Here is a 22,169-nt window from a genome sequence, read left to right on the forward strand (position 1 = left end):
TAGAACATTACAGCATATTAACACATATATATGGAATTAGAAAGATGGTAATGATAACCCTATATGCAAAACAGAAAAAGAGACACGGAAATACAGAACAGACTTTTGAACTCTGTGGGAGAAGGTGAGGGTGGGATGTTTCGAAAGAACAGCATGTATATTATCTATGGTGAAACAGATCACCAGCCCAGGTGGGATGCATGAAACAAGTGCTCGGGCCTGGTGCACTGGGAAGACCCAGAGGAATCGGGTGGAGAGGGAGGTGGGGGGGGGGATCGGGATGGGGAATAGGGGTAAATCTATGGCTGATTGCAGTATCAATGTATGACATAAACCCACTGAAATGTTGTGAAAGTAATTTTAGCCTCCACAAATAAAAAATTAAAAAAAAAAAAAAAGCTGCAAAAAAAAAAAAAAGAAAATACGAGACCACCTTATCTGCCTCCTGAGGAATCTGTATGCAGGTCAAGAAGCAACTGTTAGAATCCACCATGAAACAATGGACTGGTTTAAAATTAGGAAAGGAGTACATCAAGGCTATATACTGTCACCTTGCTTATTTAATTTATATGCAGAGTACAGCATGTGAAATGCTGGGCTGGATGAATCACAAGCAGGAATCAAGAATGCAGGGAGAAATATCAAAACCTCAGATATGCAGATGATAACAGTCTAATGGCAGAAAGTGAAGAGGAACTGATGATCCTCTTGATGAAGGTGAAAGAGGAGAGTGAAAAAGCTGGCTTAAAATTCAACATTCAAAAAATTAATATCATGGCATCTGGTCCCATCACTTCATGGCAAATAGACGGGGAAAAATGGAAACAGTTGCAGCTTTTATTGTCTTGGGCTCCAAAATCACTGTAGATGGCGATTGTGGCCATGACATTAAAAGATGTTTGCTCCTTGGAAGAAAAGCTATGACAAACCTAGACAGCATATTAAAAAGCAGAGACATCACTTTGCTGATGAAGGTCCATACAGTCAAAGCTGTACCATTTCCAGTAGTCATGTACAGATGTAAGAGTTGGACCATAAAGAAGGCTGAGCCCTGAAGAATTGATGCTTTCGAAATGTAGTGCTGGAGAAGACTCTTGAGAGTCCCTTGGACAGCAAGATTAAACCAGTCAATCCTATTGGAAATCAACCCTGAATATTCATTGTGAGGACAGATGCTAAAGCTCCAGTACTTTGGCCACCTGATGGGAAAAGTTGATTCACTGGAAAAGATCCTGATGCTGGGAAAGATTGAGGGAAGAAGGAGAAAGGAGAGACAGAGGATGAGGTGGTTGGGTGGCATCACTGACTCAATGGACATGAATCTGAGCAAACTCCGGGAGATTGTGAAGGACAAGGAAAGACTGACGTGCTGCAGTCCATGGAGTCACAACGAGAATGACATGACTGAGTGACTGCACAACAACAAGAGCAGGTAAAATACTCTGGAAGCTAACAGTTGAAGAGAGATGAAGAAAAATGAATCCAGAGAGTTCAAACGACCTGCCCCAGGCCAAAAAACTCGTTTGTGGCACAGAGTGACCTAAAAATCTAATTGAGATGGGTCTAGTTCTCTTTTTACACTACCATTGTGCCTTTGGTCAAGCTGGTTGGAACACACTGAATTAAAATTAATTTCCAAAATAAATATCTGTGCCTATGGAGAGGAAAATTTTTGATAGGTGCCTGCCTCATCTCTTGAACCCACTTTATTCTGGAATGAAATTAAGGGCAGATAGCCAAAGAGATATTTTTTTAAGGAAGAAGAGGAAAGAATTCACATGTAGAGTTTCCCAGATCTTCTCTGAAGGAATGAGTGTTTCTGTTTTTATTTGCTGGACAATTTATCTTTCAAACATTACTCAATTCTAAAAGCAGACTTGATATTATATCTTTATTGATAACTATGAATGTAGGTGCATATGTATGTCTTCAGTTATATTCTAAGGGTCTTAAGAACAGAGAGTATGTAGTGTGCTCAGCTTTTACAGGATGCTTTCACATAGTAGGTGCTTAGTATGGTAATGATGTTTAAAGTATAAGTATATACAATATAAAGTTACTAATTAGCTTGTTTTTTTTTTTTTAAATGACCTTGTATTCAGGTGTCCTAGAGTTCTTTAATTAGCCTATTTTAGTGGAGCAATTTTACATGCCACCCTTTCCCCCCGCAGCCCACCGGGGGACATTTGGCAACGTCTGGAGACATTTTTCACTGTCACGACTTGGGTGTGGAGGGAGTTGTGTTACTGGCATCTAGGAGGAATGCAGCTAAACATCCCAATGCACAGGACAGACCTCACGGCAGAGCAAACCACTGAATTTAGAATGCATGAAAAACAAGGTCCTAATGTATAGCACAGAGAACTGTATTCGATGAAATAATTAAACCTGTGATTAAACCATATTGGAAAAGAATACAAAAGAAGAATGCACATATATGTATAACTGAGTCACTTTGCTGTATACCAGAGATTGGTACCACATTGTAAATAAACTATATTTCAATTAAAAAAAAAAACAGTTATCCGGCCTCAAACAGCAGCAATGCCAGGGTTGCTAGACATTGGCCTATTTAGAAGTAAAGAAATTGCACAGTCACCTTTCCATTTTTCCATTTTTAAAACACAAGTAAGACAAAAATCAAAATTATACACTAAAGATTTGCCCCAACCAAGACAATTTAAGTAGTCTATTGTTAAGATGAACAACAGCGTACCTGTGGCTGATTCATGTTGATGTATGGCAAAAACCATCACAATATTGTAAGATAACTATCCTCCAATTAAAATAAATTAATTAATTAAAAAAAACACAGGACTCCAGTCCAAAAAAAAAAGATAATCATTTAAAGAGCTGATTTAGGGTTAGAAGGGTTCATTAAAAGTCAGAGGCAAAGCTTAGATCTAAACACATGGGTATTTAAGAAAGCAGTGGAATGCCTTCACCAAAGGGAGTGCTCTGATCTCTATGACATCTGAAACTCCACAGTCACAATAGGAAACATTCTGCTGATGAAGCATTTCCCAAACCACCACTGGTCTGATTCAGACATGGAATTCTCATTTCAGATTGTTTGATTTACTTCTAACATCACCCAAAATCCACCTCTTGACCAGCACACAAAGAGGAAATGTATGTTTTTTGCTTGCAAGTAGGGTCATCAAAAAAAACTGTTTTCACAATTAGTCCTAGCTTTGTATGCCTATCTATCTTCCCCCATGTCTAGGTTAACAGGCAAGGTCCAGTTTTTCATCCTGGATTCCTCACTGTGGCAAAAAGAATCATTCCTCCAGGCCTACTCTGTTCTCCTTGACTTCGGATATGGAAAGATGAGTGCAGCAAAGCTATCCGAGCAGCTTGATGATGTCTTTAAACAAGGAAAAGGAAGTGGGGGAGCTACTGATTTTTCTTTCCACTTGTTTATGGTTTCCTTACATAGTCTCTAGCTGATGTGGTTGCATTTGCTGCAGTTTTATTAGCTTGTTCATTTTCCCCAGTGGCTGATTATATTTGATACTTTGGCTGTCTGGTGGACACTTGAATAAAAATTTCTTTCTTTAAGGGGACAAATTAGTTCTTTTCTGGGAATCAACTGACAAAAAACATACAGACCTCAGGAGAATCTTTGAACATTCCACAGCAACTAATCTGCTGAGCATTTTGTGTGTTGAGTTAAACATCACCACTGACAACCTCACACATTGGTTAACTACTCTCTAAATATTTACCAAGATCTTTAATAACCGAGAGGGCTTCCCATGATATAAAGGCTCCACCACCATCATCCAAGGCACCCTGCCCGACATCCCAGCTGTCCAGATGTCCACTGACTAGTACAACCTAGAACAAATAATAAAAAGAGAAAAAAATAAAAACCAAGCAGAAATGACATCAAAGAAGAAGCATTCACAGGCATGCCAAATACAGAAAAGAAGCTTTATATTTTCTTTTCTATTTTTACTTCTTAAAAGAACTGTGTCATTGCTAATGGAAAACTTGGTATAGAGGCATTACATAAGGGGTATAAGGTCATCTTAATAGGAATAAAACTTCTCACCTTGTACCTCTATTAATATAATTTTGAATACTAAAGAAGAATTATTTATTATTGATGAATGTTTGACAACTTTATTATATGGCTTGAAACCTAAATGACACGCAAATAGAGCTCAAAACTTCAACCATATTCTCAGTTGTCCCAAATTCTAGCAGACAAATAACAAACATGTGTTGAATTGAATTTAAATGAAAAAGCAAGAACAATTAATTTGTTTTTAATTATTGTGTTTGTGCATTATAAATCATCTAGTGTTGAATAAATATGCTGGTATTACAAACTAGAGTCTAATTAAACAGAATAACTTTTAAGAAATATCTCAATTTACATGCTAAATAAATTTATAGATTATATTATAAATTTTACACCATCATAGACTTAAATTATTTTCTGAGAATCATTAATAATTATCTCTAGGAAAATATAAAAATATCTCAGTAAAACTGAATTTCATAGATATATTTTAAACAAGTTAAAAACCAAGTGAAATGATGCTGGGCTAACAGGATATCTACATGGAAATTATGTATTGATCTCTGGATTATACAATATATGAATAGCAAGTCAGATGAATTACAAATTTAAATAAAGATGTTGGAGGAAAGCAGAGGACAGCTTTGTCAACTTAGAGTATTCAAAGATTTCTTAAACTGGATAAGAAAAGTGCAAACTATAAAATGAAAAAATAAAAAAATTGGACTTTAAAAATATTAGGAATATTTGTTCATTCAAAGATCCCATTACAAGAGTGAAAAGGCAACCCACAGAGGAGAAAACATTTATATAACATTTTCAACAAAGCCCCATATTCTGATTATATAAAGAACCCCTATGAAACAGTAACAAAAAGGAGAGTAAAATGATAGAAAAATGGGAAAAAAAACTTGAACAGACAATTCTCAAAGACAGATGCACAAATCACTAATGAAAGTCACTCAGGTTCATTATCAACAAGGAGATATATATTAAATCACAGTACATAGCCACTGGAATAGCTAAAATGAAAAAGATAGAAAATATTAGTGAGGAGGTGGAATAACTAGAACTCTCCTATATTGAGTGTGAGTATAAATACTAGTCAAGTCTGTGGTTGACTAGTCTGGTCAACCATATCTAGTCAAATCCATCTAGTCAAGGCTACGGTTTTTCCAGTAGTCATGTACGGATGTGAGAGTTGGACTGTAAAGAAAGCTGAGCACCAAAGAATTGATGCTTTGGTGGAAAAACCACCGGAAAAAAACAAAAACCAAAAAACATAGCTTTGGAAAAACCATAGCTTTGACCATATGGACCTTTGTCAACAAAGTGATGTCCCTGCTTTTTAATACATTGTCTAGGTTTCTCATAGCTTTTCTTCCAAGGAGCAAGAACCTTTAATTTCATGACTGCAGTCTGTCTGTGGTGATTTTGGAGCCTAATAAAGTAAAATCTGTCACTGTTTTCACATTTTTCCCCTTCTGTTTGCCGTGAAGTGATGGGACTGGATGCCACAATCTTAGTTTTTTGAATGCTGAGTTTTAAGTCAGTTTTTCATTCTCCTCTTTCACCCTCATCAAGAGGCTCTTTAGTTCCTCTTTGCTTTTTGCCATTAGAGTGGTATCATCTACATATCTGCGGCTGTGGACATTTTTTTCCCAGCAATCTTGATTCCAGCTTGAGAATTTTACACTTCAATACTGAGAATGCTGCTGTTGCTGCTGCTAAGTCGCTTCAGTCGTGTCCGACTCTGTGCGACCCCATAGACGGCAGCCCACCAGGCTCCCCCATCCCTGGGATTCTCCAGGCAAGAACACTGGAGAGGGTTGCCATTTCCTTCTCCAATGCATGAAAGTGAAAAGTGAAAGTGAAGCTACTCAGTCGTGTCTGACTCTTAGCGACCCCATGAACTGCAGTCTATGGGGCTCCTCCGTCCATGGGATTTTCCAGGCAAGAGTACTGGAGTGGGGTGCCATTGCTTTCTCCCAATACTGAGAATATTACACTTCAATAAAAAGCTTAAAAAACCAAGTTCAACAGTCTGATCCTATGAACAGCATACGGTAAATAAGCAAACCAAACTTGAACAAATCTTCTTGATGATCAACATGAAAGTGCCCCAGGACTCTGGGAAAGCAGGATTTGGGGTTTCAAATGTCAGAGTGACCCATAGCACGGCCACCTTCCCTGAGCAGCTGCAGGATCTCCCATTGACTCTGTGTATGCAGACAGTCCTGACTTACTATGACTTCACTGTAGTCACAAACAAGTACAATGCCCCAGACTAACAAATGGCCATGTAATGAACCCAAATGGATTGCTTCTAAGGAAAAAAAACAAAAAAGAATAAAGAAAAAAACATGTTGCAATAGCAGGAAATTCTGGTTCAGAAAGGAGTATAATCCCATGTGGGATGAACAAGCCAATTAGTCAACATGCTTACCCCCTCAGAACCATTTTCCCAATGAAGTTCAAGTTCCAGTGAATAAAAAGTGTCAAAATCTGTTTTAATCAACTTTTTCTCAGATAATACATGAGTCAGTAAATCAAGGCAGCTATTGTTTTAACCTTCAGATTTTGGAATAACTGAGGTTGTTTTTACAACCATACTTCTTTCTGTTTTCTGAAATATCTCTGTTCTCCAATCCAGAATTATTACTTAAACTAATAGTTCAAAGATGGAAGTGGTTTTGAATGATAGAGGAGTAAATGTTATCTCATAGGATAAGGATTCATATCTCATAGTGATATGGAAGAATGATTACAAACCATTTGGATTATGAGAGTTTGTTTTACTTTTTTCTTTTTCTTATAGAAAAGAATATACTGGAGATCATCAAGAGACAGTAATTTTAATATTAACTGATTCAAAAACTAGGTGATGACAAAAAACGACTTCAAATTCCGTGACATGTTTAACAAACTTGAATTTTCCTAATCATAAAAGCTCCAACCTACACCTGGAAAATGGTAGTGCAGGAGGTCTCAGTCAACGTGGTGTCTGTTTAGCATTCCTTAATGCAGTCTCACAAAGGATAACCCAGTAAAACATAACAGTCACTATATCTTGTGCCAGGGTCAGGCAGAAATGAACATCAGTTGTAACACATTTGGATCTGGTTTAAGCGAACAAAACAAAAACATACAACTCTGAGACACAGTAAACTCCAGATTTTTTTGAAAAAGGATCACTTTATAAAAGATAGGAGAATGCACTGGTTCTGCTGCCAGGAGTGGAGCCCCCTCAAGCAATAACATGGCCTAGAACCAACAGAGAAGGGAGGCGCCCACCCATCTACCCCTCTTTGTGCTGCTCCCTGAGGCAAGCAGAGCACTGACCAATTCCACGCCCTCCAACTTCCTTCTCACCGCCGTCTCTTCTAAATGCAGTAATGAGTAAAAATGAGTAGAAGCCACAACAAAACAAACAGGAGGCCAGGATGGGAACCGCAACGCTCTGAACTACAGAGTTCGCTCTTTGTGAGGCACACATTAGTCCTGACCACCAAAGAACTGGCCTCGGGGTGGGAGCGGGGAGGGCCTTCTGCAGCAGGGCAGAGATCCCTGGATGACAGCCCGCCAGGATGAAGAGCTAGACGGGCAGGGGTGCAGAAGCACCTGCAGGCCAGCTGTGGGGCTGAGAGCAAAGACACAGTAAATCAGGGGCAGACGGACAGCAGCGCAGGGACGGTCCCCACTTCTCTGTTATTAGGGCATATGGAGATACTGAAGCCAAACAGACTGGCTCGATTAAAAGATGAATACGAATACAGCTGGAATGGGACATATGAAAAACATGGCAGAACAAGGGAGAGAGGGACATCAGAGGAAGTATATTCTCATGAAAACAGGCAGATGCGAAGTACTGGAGAAAACGTCCTGGTCTTTGGGTTTTCCTGCCTGTGCTTAGTCAACAATTTTTACTGAGCGTCTATTAAGTGCCAGAGATAGAGAAATGGATAAAACAAATGTTCTGCCTTAATGGAATTTACGTGCTTGTGAGGGAGATGGGCAATACCTAAATATTAATGATAGTTTCAAGTATTACAAAGAAAAATCGGGCAGAGAAAGGGGATAGAGAATGGTGGTGGCAAGAAGAGGAAGAAAAATCAGTCTGCTTCCTCCTAAATCACAGACAGCCTTGGAGAATTTTGCCCCCACCTTAATGATGACAGAAATCTGGATAATCTCGAAAATCGTTAACTTTTTAAAAGCCCATCAGAAGTCTCAGATTGTCATTCAGTCAGAGGAACTGAATTCCAGAGGATAAGGAGCTCATCAAAGGAGAGGTGGGATATAGTTTTCCTTTAGCAAAGAGGAGAGGGAGAGAGAACAGGCATAAAAGCAGGAATGAAGACAATGAAGTGTTGACAAACTCTTCAAGGGTGAGTGTGGTTAAATGAGAGTTTAGAACCCGTGGGGACCTCCTACATAAGGGCTCTAGGTATCCATTTTCCAGATCATTTCCACGAGATTCCATTAGGTGCTCACAGGAAAAACTGAGAGCCTGGCAGAAGCCCTGAGGGCCCAGCTCGTGAGGCAGGGGTGCAGATGACGACTGGTGCTGCTGAGAAGCAGGTAGCAAATACGCCTGCTTCCAGGACCCTTCTCTCAAACTAGAGCCAACTCTAATGTCCAACAACAATGACATGAATAAACTATGGTATAGTCACACAGTGGAATATTATAAAGTAGTTAAAATTACCTACAGCTACATTTGTAAATGAATACAAGAACAGAAATATGAAAGGAAAAGAAAGAACAAAATAAATCGCAGAAGAAATAGTAGAGTATGAGTCCCTAACATAAATTGCAAAATTCAGTAATCTTTAGCAGTGCACAAAAATATGATAAAATCGTGAAGAAACAGCAAAGTTATAGTAAATCAAACTTAGGATAGTGTTTATATCAGATGAGTTTTGGGCAGAGACGAGTCTGCATTTTAAACTGTGAGTTGTATAGGCATTTATCTAAACCTGACCAAGTTCTTGTTGATCAATCTTCAATAAATGAGATGCTAACCTCTCTGAAGCATGCTTCATTTTATAAATGTTTTGCTCAGTCAAAAGCCAGAAAGATGACGACCTGGTGGTTTCATTTTTTTTGTTTTGTGATGTTTTGTTTTGTTTGCAGCTGCTTCATTCTCTTTGTCTCATTTTATTTGGTGTATATAAAGAGCTAGCGGGGAGGAGTATCAGGGCTACAGAGTTCAAGGACTAATGCATTTCCAGACACAGGAAATCCCCGATCAAATTTTCAACAACAAAATTCATTAAACAGTTGAAAAATATGACCTACAAAAAGAGAAGGGAAACCTTCTCGTTACTTAGCCTTAAAGGAGAAGCCAGGGAGTGATCTAATAATGGGCTTCAGCTGTGATGGGCCCCTCTGTGACAGGTACGAGCAGCAGAAGATGGAGCAAAGGAACAGGTTTGGGCTGCAGCAGTGAGCACTAAGGGTCATAGAAATGATCAAGAATTTTCTGATGGAAGGATTTTGTAGAAGTTAAAAAAAATAACAGGGAAAAGGTTATGGAAAACTCCACTCCTTGGAGGGTTTCTAAAATAGGACACATTCTTAGGTCGTAGTAGTAAAGCTAACAGAGAAGGAACCATTCAAGGTCCCATCTTGTCCAACGTCTATGACAGTTTTCAAGAGTTCTTGTCTTATTCAACCCACTTTGAAGGGGGAACTGTCCTTTGAAAAGTCTCCATAACCTCAACAGACTTTTCCCTCAGCACCTCCCAGGTACTCTGGCTGCCACAGTCTTCCCACAATTTAGAATCTAAACACAGGTGGGTAGGCACCTCTCAAGAAATCTGTTTCATAATTCCCGTCAGAGACAAAGACTTGGCTGTCAGAGGGCAGTTGCTGAATGTTTCATGCGATTGCCTAGAACAGACAAAGGGGACAATGTTTGAACAGATATTATCCTCCCCAATGAACAGACCAGATGGTTTGCAGAGTAGAATGGGGCTCCTGACACATAGGGTGTTCAGAAATAACCTAGCAAACGTCTTATCTCCTCTTGAATTGGTTTCTTATCATCAAACCATGTTTAGCGAAGCTGTTGGGTGTTGATAGCTTGTGGGTTACATGCTTCTTTCACAATAAAACGGTCCACCAGTCCAAATGCTCACGCATCACAGAGCTGTTTCTCAAAGGGGCTCTTTACATCCTACAGGACCCCCTTACTCATGCAGGGCCCTCACACTGGCCTCAGAAAAGGAAGATCATGCCTATTCCTAGTTGAATTCTGTGAGCTGATGTTGGAGGAGAAAAACAAGATGAGCCTAATTCATCTGTGACTCACAAAAACCAAGTCTCCAGTAGATTTAGAAAATGTGGTTGCAGTGTATTTGGAAGAAATAGCTGAAATTTATTAAACATTGATTTGAGGATGGGGCACAGCAGACACTATCTACGGAAGGAAATCATTCTGATTAAATGGAGGTGATTGAGTTTTATCCAGAAGTCAGGACTGGTTGTAACTGGAGATGATACTCTTTTAAATGAAAGAACTATGCTCCTGCATGCCCTCTCCCTTGGTCTAAGCAACTACAGGATAAGCTGCCTCACTTAAGAGGATGGGAGGAGTAGAAAAGTTGACTTATAACATTGCACTTGAACCTTCTCAGGGGAGGAGTGAGAGACAGAGACTTTAGGCAACTTATACCTTGATGACCATCTTTCCTGTGATTGAATCCAACTATGATATTATTACCGTGCCCAGACAAAACTTCACTTTTCTTACAACCATTCACTGACCACTGTGATCCAGATTTTGTTAGGCATGGTGTATAGGACTAGAAATAGAAAGAACAGAGGCCCGTGGTACTTTGATATGCTACAGATGCTTTCATGGTTTGATTTAGACAAGTTAATAGCAGTAGCATCACTTTCATTATAGAAAATGGAGGCTAAGGTGCTTCCTACCTAAAGAAACTTTTTTTTTTTTTTTTTGCCATTTAGATTTATAAGCTAAAAGATTCTTCTTGTCCCCTAATGGTTTCTAAAATCCCAGGAGCCTTTGCAGCTTAGAGTACTGTTTTTTATGCTTGTTTGTCTATTGATTGTGGAAACTTTCTCAATTACCGAACCTTCTGATATTCTGAACAATCCCTACAGAAGCTGGTCTCCAAGATCAGCTTAAAGGCTCAGTCTATAAAATACTCTACAGCTTCCAGTTCTGAGCCATGAGACAAAACTAAATAACAGGCCAAGATTTACCTATTCAAATGAGTACTGTCATTTTGAAAAGCACAGTCCCTGAAAGGTTATACAATAATTCCTTCTCTACCACCAGTTCCTGTAAAGAGAAAGCCAAATTAGCATGGATTAGTATACGAATTTACTTCTGTATACTTCTTCCTTAACAGAAAGAAATTTAGTCTGAGGATGAGGGATGTTAACTTGCTCTAATTGTGATGACTGAGAAAGGAAGGAAAGAATTAAGGAAGGAAGGAGAGGGGGAAAGGAGAGGAATGACTAGCACAAAACAGAAGATGAAGTAGAGAACAGATTAGAAGGGAAAGTGTAAAAGTGAAAGTTGCTCAGTCATGTCTGACTCCTTGCAACCCCATGGAGTATGCAGTCCATGGAATTCTCCAGGCCAGAATACTGGAGTGGGTAGCCATTCCCTTCTCCAGGGGATTTTCCCAACCCAGGGGTCAAACCCAGGTCTCCCGCATTGCAGGTAGATTCTTTACCAGCTGAACCACCAGAGAAGCCCAATTAGAAGGGAAAAGGGTGGCAAAGAAACTTTGAGAAAGGCAGAGGAAGAAAACAGAAGTAAACCCAGGTCAAGATGTGAACTCAGGCTTGCGTCAGGTTGTTGAGGTTCACCTGACAAAAGTTAAGAGAAGATGTTTCTCCATGTTCTGATGTGCATAAGCTAGATGTCCTCATGGATGTTGCTAAGACGAGGTAAGCTCAGAAGTGGGAAGGAGGCATTGGAAATACTACATGGTCATGATAGCCTGTGTAATTCAAAGAAAAGTTACCTAAAATATTTCTGCCTCAAACATCGAAGTAATTCCCTTGGCTCCTGCCTGCCCTATTTCTGGACCACAGTGGTAAGAAAGAATCAGAAGTCAACCATCCCAAGTCCTAAAACTTGGTAGTGAACTCAGGGGTAGCTCCATGACTTCCTATGACATCGGCACTTAAGACAAGCTTAATTTTGATGCATAAAGTATAGCTTAAACAAAGGACAGTCAAATCATGTTAGAGCTACCCAGATAGAGGACATCATTTTTTTTTTTTTTTAAGCTGCATCATGCAGCCTGTGGGATCTTAGTTCCCTGACCAGGGATTGAAACTGTGCCCCCTGCAGTGGAGGCACAGAGTCCTAACCAATGGACTGCCAGGGAATTCCCAATAGAGGACTTTTCAGAACTTTTTGATGACCTAGTTTTTAACTTCAGGACAGAAGTGTCAAGGAGCCAAAACACAGGTTTGCTGCTTAAGGGTAGCCCTTCCTGGTCTTTTAGTCCTCTCATCATACTTGACCTCACATTCTATCAGCCGGGTCATAGTTAATAATCTCTGTATTAAGACTCCAGAAAGAAGCCAGATTTCCATTGGTAGATTTTGTTTTAGGAGAAAGGCATGGAAAATATTAAACATTTTATATTCTTGCATCTTGTGCAAGAGAATAGTACTTTGCCCATTAATCTTGATTCTGTCTTATTTTTTATTTCAATTTATGTGTCCTAGGGAAAAAACCCAGAATAGACCTCTTATTTAGCATTGTACCTAATATATATGCTATGAGATCCAGGGAAAAGTATACACTACATATATTTACCCAAACTGAAAAACTCTCTCTTTCCATTCAAAATACAATAAATCAAAGCTTGACTTCAATATTCACAGGCAAATTACACACCTACATGAAGAAGAGAAGTGACAATTTTAGTCTCACAAGAATCAAAAGTCACTAATAACTAAAAAGTGGGTTAACTGTATGTTTGTGCATCACAACTCAAAAGGAATTGCCAGGAAGTGATTTCTAAGTCCAAAGTTATGAAGCATGGCTGTGCTTTGCACAACCCGAAAACTTGTCCTCTGTCCTTCTTAAAGTGACCTTCAAGGATAAGAAGTAGGAGCAGCTTGAATGTCATAATGTTTGGTAAAGGCAGACGTGCTAGACAGGAAGGAATAAAAATGGGCCCTAGGGACCAAGAGTCCATAAGGAGTGCCTATCGAGAAAAGAAACTAATGAGAATACAAGGTAATTTTCAAAATTTATCAGCGGCCACAAAAAGATAATGAATAGTTTATCTTTTGTCTCTCCAAAATGAAATTAATTAGACTAAAATAATGTCATGATAAAAGAATGTTCACTTTCTCCATAAATGGATATTGTGACATTATTATAACATTGTAGGCCTAAATTTCTTAATGTCAACTCTTATGAGGCCATCCATGGTCCTCCTAAGTATTTTGACTTGTTATGAGGTTATATTCTCATCAGTTAAATGTTGATAATAGCCATGTGGTTTGAATAGTTAATCATATACTTTGGGGAAAGAAAGGAAGGAGGAGGGGAGGAAGATGGACTCTTTCTCCCAAATTGTCTTTTTTCCGAAAAATCAAAATGCTAATAAGACAATTATTTATTAATTTAACTTGTATTTGGTAGCACAATCACTATATTTTAATAGGATACAGAACTATAGCAAGATAAAGAGAAATATAAGCATCAATACAAGTCACATAATTTGCATCAAATTCTTAATGTCAGCACCTGCCTAACTGGTATAATCAGGTTCAACATTTTCCTCAATATCTTAAAGATATGCTTATGAATTTTAGGAAGATAGAAGTATAAGATGAATCATTAATATGTTGGATCAAATCAAGATTCAAAAATATCCTGAGACAGAAATAATAGCTTATAGCCAACAAGATAATTCAGCAGGATAAATATGAAGGTGCATGTTGCACTTTTTGATGGTGACTTGATCGCAGTTCACTTGGGGACAGCCAGAACATTCACATGGGCCTAAGCATATTGAGCCAAGAGGATGTCTCAACTATGTAAAAAGTTAATAAAAACTTAGGGTTTGTGGATTAAAAATATGGGATTCTGACTCTCACTTTATTCTAATCAATCAAACATTTTTTCCTCCCTTTTTTCCCACCTAGATACCTAAGCAGATCTTCTAGAGGAAAGGACTGTGGCCAGAGAAGAGCTGTTGGGATGAGACAGGAGGTGGACATCATACTGGTTGAAGAGCAACTGAATGTTACACAGACGAAGAGAAGGCTTCAGAGGACTAAATGCTTCATCCGCAAAAAGAGGAAGAACCAGGCCAGGGAGTGGAGGGTACATGCAGATAGATTTCAGCTCAGTGGAATGGATCTGAGTGTTCCAACGAGGCAATAGTATCCCTCAGAGGAGTAAGCTGCCAAATGCTGGCAGTGCTCAAGCGGAAGCAGAAGGAACACCTGTCAGGTAAAGATGGATTTCTGGCCTGAGGTGGGAGTGGGAGGTGGGCACTGAGCTGATAATCTCTAAAGGCAGCGTCGACCCCGAGATTCTATGATTCTCAAAGGAAAAATGGACTTCTCTTGGCCATTATTCAGCAATTCCTATGATACTAATGTATTTTTCTATGGTAAATTTCTATTATCATGCTTTTTCTTTGACTGGGCTGAAAATAAAAATTGAAATTATATTGCTAGTGACATTTATTATTAAGGAAATATGCTGTGCTGGAAAAAAATATTTTCATGATTTCAAATTTGCTTTCTGGCTGCATCAACTTCCACTGGAACCTAGGGTGTCCTGTGGGAGGGCAGAATAATATGATCTCTCTCAACACCATCCTTCGTGGGGAGCGCCACCTCTTACAGTTTCCTTTACTAATTCATGATGGACCATCACCTCTTCATTCAATTAAATGTTATCAAAGTTATTTTCATGTTTTGCATCCATGGGTAAAAATCCCATGAGTCTATCACCTCCACATGGTATTTCCCTTTATCTGCCCTAAGATTATCTTCTCAAGTACGTAATACATAAAAATTATGACTTTGCAGACATTTCTAAATGAATTTTTTTTCCTTGCAGGGTATAAAGATTGCTGCACTCATTATAAGGGTCTCATTATACCATTTTGATGGTTCATTCTGAACCTTCTCCAGTTCCACTGGATTTTGGAGACATGGCAATCAAACTTGTAGTGTATGGATAACACAGCTTTTTGTGTGTATTATAAAGAAACTGCAGTAACCTTCCTGATAGTTCCCAGAATTTACCTGGTCTCTTTAATTGCTTAGAATTACACAGATTAAGAAACCTATCTGTCTCTGAACTTCTTTTCAGGCTCCTACATTGACCCTCTACTAGAGTAAAACTAACCTTAGGAGATTATGGTCAACACCCTGCTTTTACACAGGGAAGTAATTTGCCCAAGTGGCAGGGCCTGCAAATAGAACCCAGAACTTCTGACCCACAGCCAAGGGTTATTTCCATCACATCCCTCTGCCTCCTTCATATAAATGGTACATAGCCTACTTTGATTGCTTTTCTCTAACACATTACGTTTTACTTGACTATGCTAAAATTAATCTGCTATGTTTAGCTTTAACACATAATCTAAAAAGTTTTTTAAACAATTTATCCCGATTCACTTGACATGGCTGAGTTCTTTAACCTCTCTAAACCTTGCTTCCCTAGCTGTAAAGTAGGAATAATACAAACCTTTAAAGTGTATTGTGAGAATTAAATGGGGCTTCCCTGGTGGCTCAGAGGATAAAGCGTCTGCCTGTAATGCGGGAGACCTGGGTTCGATCCCTGGGTTGGGAAGATCCCCTGGAGAAGGAAATGGCAACACACTCTAGTATTCTTGCCTGGAGAATCCCATGGACAGAGGAGCCTGGTGGGCTACAGTCCATGGGGTCGCAAAGAGCTAAAATTAATCTGCTATGTTTAGCTTTATCATATAATCTAAAGAGTTTTTTAAAGAATTATCCCGATTCGCTTGACATGGCTGAGTTCTTTAACCTCTCTAAACCTTGCTTCCCTAGCTGTAAAGTAGGAATAATACAAATCTTTAAAGTGTATTGTGAGAATTAAATGAGATGAAATAACATGTTCATCATTGTCACGGTCCCTGGCACAGAGCAAGAACACCTAAATGGTTGACATTATTGATTACACCATAATTATTTTAAGACGACTTCAAATGCTGCAAACAATTCTCTCGAGGAAAGCCTCACTTGGGGGGCTGGAACACGTAAGTGGGTTTCACACAGCCCACTGCCACAGACACAGGTTTTGGGTACTATGTGCTGCCAGTTTGAATTAGAGGGAGTATCAATCACAAGCACATGTTATTTAGAAATATGACAAATATTCTAAAAATGTTGTTTGGTGAGCTTAATTTAAAACAGCATGAACTTCTTCCATCTGAAAACATCCATATGCCATGAAGTAGCTAAGTTACATTTTCATTTCAACAGTAGGTTGCAAAGGGGGTAAAAAAAAAAGTTAGAGCTCAAGCAATCACAAACACACAGGCCTCTCTAAATAACTCTGCAGTTACTAGGTTACCAGGTAGCACTGGGTGAAAATAAATTCAGGTGTTTGAACTGATGCTGCCCATGTACCAGAGGTGAGTTTTGTCCTGGCAATGGCTAATTGAATGAATGATTCCACTGTCAATTGCATTTACAGAGCTGGTAAGACTGGCCACACAATAGATCTCTTCCCAGGAGGGTCCAGAATAGAGCCTTGGAGGAAGCATCAAAATCCTGGCATATTTCATGTAGAAGTGAGAAGCTTATGCTGGGAACAAAAAGCATATCCTGACATCACATTTGAGCATAATCTCTGTAGAGAAGGTAAAAAAAAATCACCAAGAATGGGGAGGGGATGACAAAGGGCAGATATCAATAGTTTATGCTATTGTAGACAAATTTAAGGGTAGCATTTTCTGAAGATCAAAGAAATAACTAAATGGCTTATCAAAGGAGCATTGTTTTATCTCATTCAACTCTATACTCTTAACAATTTATGAATCTCAATGTCCATATGTTCCTCCAGTAAACTGCAATGAGGTACAGCATGTTTCAACATTGTCTTTGCCCCTCTTCTTTCAACAGAGTAGTTAAGACCATGGGCTCTAGAGGTAGAAGGGTAAGATTTGAAGTGCACCTCTGTTGCCCACCAGGCTTCCCAGGTGGTGCTAGCAGTAAAGAAGTTACCTGTCAATTTAGGAGATGTAGGAGACATGGGCTTGAACCCTGGGTAGGAAGATCCCTGGAGAAGGAAATGACAACCCACTCTGGTATTCTCACCTGGAGAATCTCAAGGACAGAGGAGCCTGGTGGGCTACAGTCCATAGGGTTGCGGAGTCAGACATGACTGAAGTGACTTACACGCCCACATGTCGCACTCTGTCATTTACAAGGAAATTTCAGTAAGCTGTTTGGGCTCTCTGGGCTCCCATTTCCATGGATCTAAAAATGAACATTAACAAATGTCCACAGCATTGATGGACCCGCAAGCATGAGGAAAGGGACTCATGCAAGGCACCCAGCGCAGGCTCCATCCACCTAGTTTCCTAATCATTCATCCCAGTGTTTCATTACATGTTTAGTTGTTAGCAGGATGTCCTGATGAAATGGTGTCTGTCCTTAGTACAAACGGATCTCTTGATGGTATTCTCAAGCAACTGGGGGGCAAGGAATAAACTACCCTCCCCTTGCGGTAGGGGCCTGGGAAGGGGGAAGAGTGGGCAGACTTAAAAAAAAAAAGGCTCCCACCCCTGACCTGGCACACCTCTACTGGGGAGAGGGGAGGATGCGCCCACTGCCCCATCCCTCAGCTGAGAAACACTGTGCTCTCCTAGTGGCAGTTACATCCTTTGCGTATGTTTCTCAAAAGACTTGAAATATGGTAGAGAATCAACAAATCAATGGTTGATTTGCTTTTACTTAGTAACAGAATGTGATTCAGAATCAAAATAGTTCAGTCCCTTACAGAGAAAGATATTAGTTGTTGTGATCAATACATAGTTAAAACAAATTTCCAATTGATTATTTTGACTTTTACAATTTAATCACATAAGCCTATTAAATAAGTTTACTCTCAACTATGTATAATGGATAATGTAACTGTCTTCCTCTCAATGATGAGTATAAACAATGAGCACATTAAAAAAAGATTAACCTTTACTGCATTCATCGAAGGTCAGAACCATATAGAGCTATGGACAAGAAATCAGGACCAGAATTAAAGTCATGCTTAAAAGTTAACTATAAAACTTCTGGTCAGCAAATTCACATCTTCATGAACCTCCTTTGTTCCAAACATGTGGCTATTAGAAATGAAATTATAAAAACAGAAAACCAAAAGGTTGCAATTTGGCTCCAAAAACCAGATAAACATCTCTGTGGACTAGAAATGGATTAGAATCACAAGGCAGTGAGTGAGTTTGAAGCCAGGGGACCCGCAAGGATCCAGATGTAGAAGCCAGCCATGACTGCTGGGCTTTCTGTTCCTGTAGGCAGACAAAAATCTAAAATCCCTTCACTGGAGAAAGGGGAACCTCAGCCAGGCTAATGGTGTGAAAGCAAGCGAGAGGGCTGAGTTCAGGAGAGGAGGCTGAAATCAAAAGAAACCTGCCAAGAGGTGAAGCTTTATGAAATAGTTGAGCCTATGAAGGAGACATGAATAAAGATGTGATTCAAAACCAGGCACTGAATCAAGCCATTCACCGGCCTGGTAACAGGATATGTGATCCTCGTTATCACCATTGGCAAGAGTAGCTGATACAACATAATACAGCCTGGTTCTCGACTGGCAATGTCCTCGGCCAGGTGAAAGCAACCACAAAACCTTGAGAGAGAGAGAGAAACTGAACCCAGAGGGAGGGAACACAATACAAACTGAATTTTAAAACATCCTACTCAAAAAGAGCTAGCAAACCCAAATTTCAAAACACACGAAGGAATAGAGTGCTAAAAATGTCAACAAAATCAACAACTGAAAATAAAACCTCCACCCCAGATTAATTTGTGGAAAGACTATATAACGATTTTTTAAAAATTATGCTTAGGGTGATCAAAGGATTAACTTTCTAGAAAAAGAAAAACCACTAAAATTGACCTAAGAAGAAATAGAAAACCTGGAAATATCAATAAACATTAAGAAAGTCAATCAAGAATCAGAAAGTATCCTCCATCTTACGCACACACACAAACTAAGCCACCAGACTCAAGAAGTTTTACAGGTGAGTTTCACCCAATTAAAAGATATAGAATATTCTCAAACTTAGCCAACTCATTTATCAAGGTGTTACACTGAAACCAAAAAAAGACAGGGACAGTAAAATAAAGTAAATTATAGACCAACCTTATTTCTGAATAGAATGCAAAAGTATTAAACAATTAAACATGATGCACAACTTCCTCCAATTTTAATTGATAAAATTAGAAAACAACAGACAAAAAGCTTCAGTCCAAAATGTGAAATATAAATTAGTGATTATGAAAAAAATGAAATCCATGATACTTCTGATTATAGACATGGGGGGGTCAGTAGATCTGTGCACACAGACATGGCATTTGGAATGATAAACTCCAGGTTGTTATCCAAAGATTAAAGAATTAATCTGAGCAGAAAATGAGCATGCTACTTCATTTACTCCTGCTCCACTACCCACATACATAAAGCCTAACAGCATGGTACCCTAGCACCATAGTTTATTTATTTGTGTTTTATATTCACACTACTGCAGTATCCATGAAATATTCAACAATTTAAAAAGAAAACAAAACAACAATAGAACAGAAATATAGGACTGTGTGTTCCCAGTTGTCTTCTGTGCCAGACAGGGGCCCTGAAGCACTACGTGCCTGCTCTGTCCACAGGCTTCTCCTTAGGAAAGCAACCTCGGGAGTTCTTCACGTACAGAGCTGTTGGAGCTCATGCCATGTGTCAAGAGAAACCAGCTCTGATTCCAGGGCTACAGATAATTATCTCAAAATCAGCTTCTAAATCAAAGTAACATAGGTAAATCAGACATGAGAGAAGTTTACCTTTGACCTGGCTTGGCTCAAAAACCTATTCAAGAAGGTGAGTTGCACCGCATGGTGATACATGAGGGGGGCACAGAGAGAGGGAAATGGGAGGGAGGGGTCTCCTACACCCTACAGGGTTCATCTTGGTTTATCTTTCAACATTCTATAACACAGTCTTAAAAGTATAGGGGCTAGAAATTTCTGTAAAGCTAAAAAGAAAACTACATACCCACCATCCATATGTCCTCATTACCCCCCAGGTTAATCTGGGCATATTCCATCCCTTCTATGTTCCCACAATTATCTATCCCATCCATCTAAATATATTTAGAAAATGCTATACCACTCTAGAGAAACCTGTTTAGCTTTACCCACCATTTCCAAAATGTTTTATCCATGTACTCTGCAAGCATTTATCAATCCACTGTTAGATATCATACTGCATATGTAGTGAGGATAGAGCAATGAACTTGATGGATATAGCCTCTGGCCTTCTGAAATCACATTCCAGTTGAAGGACAGGTGATGACCAGGTGCACAAAGATAACCCCAGACAGTGACATATGCTGTGAAAAAATAAAATCGTATGATGTGACAAAGAATGGTGAGGGGTCACTGGCCAGAACAATACCTCTCCAAGTAAGCAGAGACCGATCGAAAACTGAATGGTAAGAGCTGGCCACATGAAGATCTGGGAAAGAAAACTCCAGCCAAAGGGAGCAGCTGGTGCAAAGATCCAGGGGTTGGAATGAGTTTGAGTGGTTAAGTCTTTCTTCACAACAACCTGTCACCATTTAGCAGAACAGTGAATCAAGGAACCACATGTAGGAAATATTCGAAGTACCAGAAATACTGGTTTAATCTGAATTTTGGAATTATAAATGGACATACTGATTTAGGAAACTATGGAAATTACTTAAATGCTCATAAACAGATCCATCTGGAAATGATAATAATTCTCTTTCAAGTAGGGAAATGCAACATATTAGATCTAGAAGTCACAGGAAAGGTGTGATATAGCAAACTGAAGGGAGATTTTCTAGGATTATTTTTCTAATCAGAGACAGTCATCAAATAATATTGTTTTGGTAATGAAAGTAACGTGAATGCCTAATTGTCATAGAAGTCTTGGGGAAGGGAACCAATAGGAAAGGATATTTTTTTGGGGGAAAATCTATCTACAAGGGAAAACTGGGGAAGAAATGGGCACTGAAGACGGAATCAAATGGAAGAGGAGCTGGATAAACAGAAGATCAAAGCAGACACAGACCACTTCATGGTCAGTGGGAAAGGCAACATCATTGAAAGCAGCCTCGTGGGGCCGTGGTCTGTGGCGCTGGGGGTACCAACTGGGCAGCATGCCCCTGGGATGCTGCAGAGCATCCAGTGAGCAAGCGGCCACCGCTCGAGGCGAGTCACCTGGGAGTCACTGGGTTGACTGCAATTCAGTGTCACAAGAGATGGGCAGAGAGCGAACTCGGGGGAATGTGAGAGCAAACTAACGGTGTGGAGAACTTCCTCAAGAAGAGGATGCAGTTTCGGAACACGGGGAAATCAGTTAAGGAAGAATTCATGCAGTGCAAATTGTACGAAACGGGGACAAGTGAACAAGTTAGCGAGGAGGGTTGTGTTTTGGGTTTTATGGACTGTCGTTATTACAACAGATTACCTTTGAGAAATGTAAGTTCCTCCAATTTCAAATCTAACTTGAAAGGGACGCTAAGCTGGATTTAAGTGCAAAAGATAACCATGCTGCTGGGGCCTCTTTCATCTTGAGAAAAAAAAAGCAAGCTCAATCAAATCATTTGTAGGATGGAGCGTTCTGATTAAATTGATTTCCTGACTAGATAGATTTTTAAAATACAGTTGTCAATCTTTCTTAAAGATATCAGCTAAGATCAGTGGAACAGAACAGAAGCAGTCCTGAAGCAGATCTGTATGTGTGTATGAAATAATTAAGTGTATTATAAAAAGATGGCTCACAACACCAACATACTATGTGCATTATGAAACACCCACAGCAATAGAAATTTGAAATGAGATAAACCTAAGTTTTACATTTTCCCCCAACATCCTCAAGGGCCTCCTTGTACCCGCT

General features: G+C 39.4%; 1 protein-coding gene across 6 annotated transcripts in view; it reads right to left on the reverse strand.

Annotated features, from left to right (window-relative positions):
• Window positions 1-22,169, reverse strand: part of CPQ (carboxypeptidase Q) — a 515,377-nt gene that overhangs the window by 172,400 nt on the left and 320,808 nt on the right. For all 6 annotated transcript variants that reach the window (XM_043483097.1, XM_043483098.1, XM_043483096.1 and 3 more), the window contains one exon: window positions 3,729-3,840. In XM_043483097.1, the coding sequence (XP_043339032.1) occupies window positions 3,729-3,840 (112 nt within the window). The remainder of the gene's footprint in view (window positions 1-3,728; window positions 3,841-22,169) is intronic.

Source organism: Cervus canadensis, chromosome 12, assembly GCF_019320065.1.
Source record: "Cervus canadensis isolate Bull #8, Minnesota chromosome 12, ASM1932006v1, whole genome shotgun sequence".
Taxonomy (NCBI): domain Eukaryota; kingdom Metazoa; phylum Chordata; class Mammalia; order Artiodactyla; family Cervidae; genus Cervus; species Cervus canadensis.